Consider the following 2747-nt stretch of genomic DNA (forward strand, 5'->3'; position numbering starts at 1 on the left):
GTAAGTAATAGATATATGATTAATAATAATACGGCTAAAAGTAATGGTGAAATAAAGAAGCATTTCCGGAACACGGCCAACATTGATTATAATTAATATACTGAGTTCAATATAACAAACAGTGATTTAATTTGATTAGTACCTCGAAATCCTGTGTATGCCCAGCCCAGGGGCAATGTCGACGGACAGGACAAGAAAACAGAAAACAGAAAAACAGAAAATTAAATTTCTGCCAACAATTAATAATATAATAGTCCACTCAATTAAAATTATGTTAATCCAGGGCTCGGTATTACGATGATAAATATACAGCTAGATATATTACCTATACGTCATGGCCAATTTTTAACAAATCAGCGGTGATTGTTCATTGTTCAAGGACCATCTCAAAAGTTCCCCAAGCTGAGAAAAGTCTATTGATTATATTTAAGTTATATACATTCGTTTGTACCTGGATCCGTTTTAAAATGTAACAATCATCGAATAGCATTACATATTTTTTTCTTTCTCGTCAATACTTTTGATTAAATATTTTTGAGACAAAATAATACAAGTTAGTCAATAAATTTCTTTTTCTTATTTATTATTATACTTTTTTATTGATTTTAATTTTTATGTGAATAGACTTTCCTCGCGTATGACCACGACAAATAATGATAGAAAAAAAAAAACAAATTGTCAGACTTAAGAGAGAAAAATATAATATATGGCATCCAACATTCAATACAAATTATAATAGATATTATATATGTATATACACATATATGAATAGTATATGTATATATAATGAAGAAGGTTTCTGTATATATTTCCTAACTCTTATTACTTATATGAATGTATGTATGATAAATGTATAATATGATTATAATACAGATAAAAGAGACTGCAGCTGCACATCGAGCTCCATGCAAGAAAACATTGATTAACGCTTGAACGAAAATATTACCCAACAAAATGACCGATAATTTATATATACGTGTATAAATTGTTTATGAAAATACATATATATATGTATATATATATACATGTATATACATCAAACCCCTGTTAGTATGTAAAATACAATTACATAATAATAAATGTTAAATATTCAATTATATGTAAAAATAAACGAATATGAGATCAATAGAATATATTATAGAATATAATAACCAGCTTGTCAGGGGCTGCTCATCTTGTGTGATTTATTTTTCTTTTTTCTCTCCTTTTTTTACTCTTTCTTTAACGGTGTGTATGAGTATGTGATCGTATGAATATATGATTAATTATTACGTTTTCACTGTTTTAACACATTGCCGACATTTTTTAGAGAAGATTAAATATCCTTTGTGTATCTTTGTATGATTATTTGATAATTGTTTAAAAATGTGCAAAGTTGAAATTACTTGAGATTAATTCAGACAAAATCGGGCTATGTTTATTTTCATTGCTCAGAATTATAAAAGTTTCGTCTTAGGATCATTTTATCCAATCCCATCCGAATTTTTCCGAATTTTTCCGACTTGTCCCGAAATTCAAATTTTCAATCTTGCACATTTCTATCATTCTCTATAAAAAATATACATATCTTATAAAGATATGAAATATTATTGCATTATTATATATAACATCGCAGAATTTGAAAACAGATAATTTTATGAAAAGTATTTATCTTTTTCAACACACGAAGTAATTTTTTTTTTGCGAATTAATTGGCGAAATAAATCTCATCGCGTAAGCATTTATAATCTAACATTTTTTAATCTTTTTATTGATATTTATGAACAAAAATATTTCTATTATATTTTTATTATATTAAACATTTATCTAAAAATCAAAAGGACTAGGAATTATCTTCAATACAGGTCAGCAATGTGTTAATTATATTTAAATAGTACATTTATATATCAAGGCTTGATCTTCCCTTTGTTCTTTCTTCATCAGTCCCATTCCTCCCTTTGTGTGCATGTGTCTCATATGTGTGACATTTGTCTCGTGATTCGAACTATAGCAGCCTGAAAAAAAATTCTAATTTTCCCTCAAACATGGTATATTTTTATAACGATGTATAAAATGTAAGAACCCCAAAGAAGTGATATGTGAAAAGTATTCGATCGAGATTATATATCTTTTAGGCTTAATTTGATCAGAGCTTCGTGTGATCCTATTGGTAATCGTACACCTCACAAACTCATACATAAGAGTCGATAAAGATATAATAATACGTACAGATACAAAATTAAGCAGATCGTGGTGGCTAGCGATGGGAGATAATATTGAGTGGTCCTTGCATCAATGCAATAAAACGGAAGAAAGGAACAAAAAAGTAATACACAGAGAGAAGATTCAATAATATCGAAAGAATATGAACAGTAAAAAAGAGGTTTTTAGGATGGAGCTACTGATTTGCTCCCCTAATCGTTCACCTTGATTCAATTTTATTATTCTTTTCTCTAAGAAATGAATCCTTTTTATCTTGAGAATATTTCTTTCTCAGATTAATTCTATCTTTCACTATTTATCTATCATCTATAAAAATTTATTTCGTAACATAATATAATTGAATATAATTGAATCGAGATGATTTAGCAAATGAACCCCCGTAACAAATTCTCAGACTGCATGTATTTCGGTCGCTGAAATAAATACGTGGTTATACGGTGTTCGAACATGTTATAGTCGAGACAATAACATCGCCAAAGAAAAATGACATGACATCGTATATATATATAAAAAAAAAAAAAAAAAAAAAAAAAAAAAAAAAAAAA

The 2747-nt window shown here is 27.7% G+C and overlaps 1 protein-coding gene across 10 annotated transcripts in view; it reads right to left on the reverse strand.

Annotated features, from left to right (window-relative positions):
- Nucleotides 1-2747, reverse strand: part of LOC102671396 (MAP kinase-activating death domain protein) — a 33930-nt gene that overhangs the window by 7502 nt on the left and 23681 nt on the right. For 8 of the 10 annotated variants that reach the window (XM_006609105.2, XM_006609107.2, XM_006609109.2 and 5 more), the window contains one exon: nt 143-151. The exons of the other annotated variants lie outside the window; for them this stretch is intronic. In XM_006609105.2, coding sequence (XP_006609168.1) covers nt 143-151 — 9 coding nt within the window. The remainder of the gene's footprint in view (nt 1-142; nt 152-2747) is intronic. 10 annotated transcript variants of the gene reach the window in all.

This window comes from Apis dorsata, unplaced genomic scaffold (genome assembly GCF_000469605.1).
Source record: "Apis dorsata unplaced genomic scaffold, Apis dorsata 1.3 scaffold_52, whole genome shotgun sequence".
Lineage (NCBI taxonomy): Eukaryota > Metazoa > Arthropoda > Insecta > Hymenoptera > Apidae > Apis > Apis dorsata.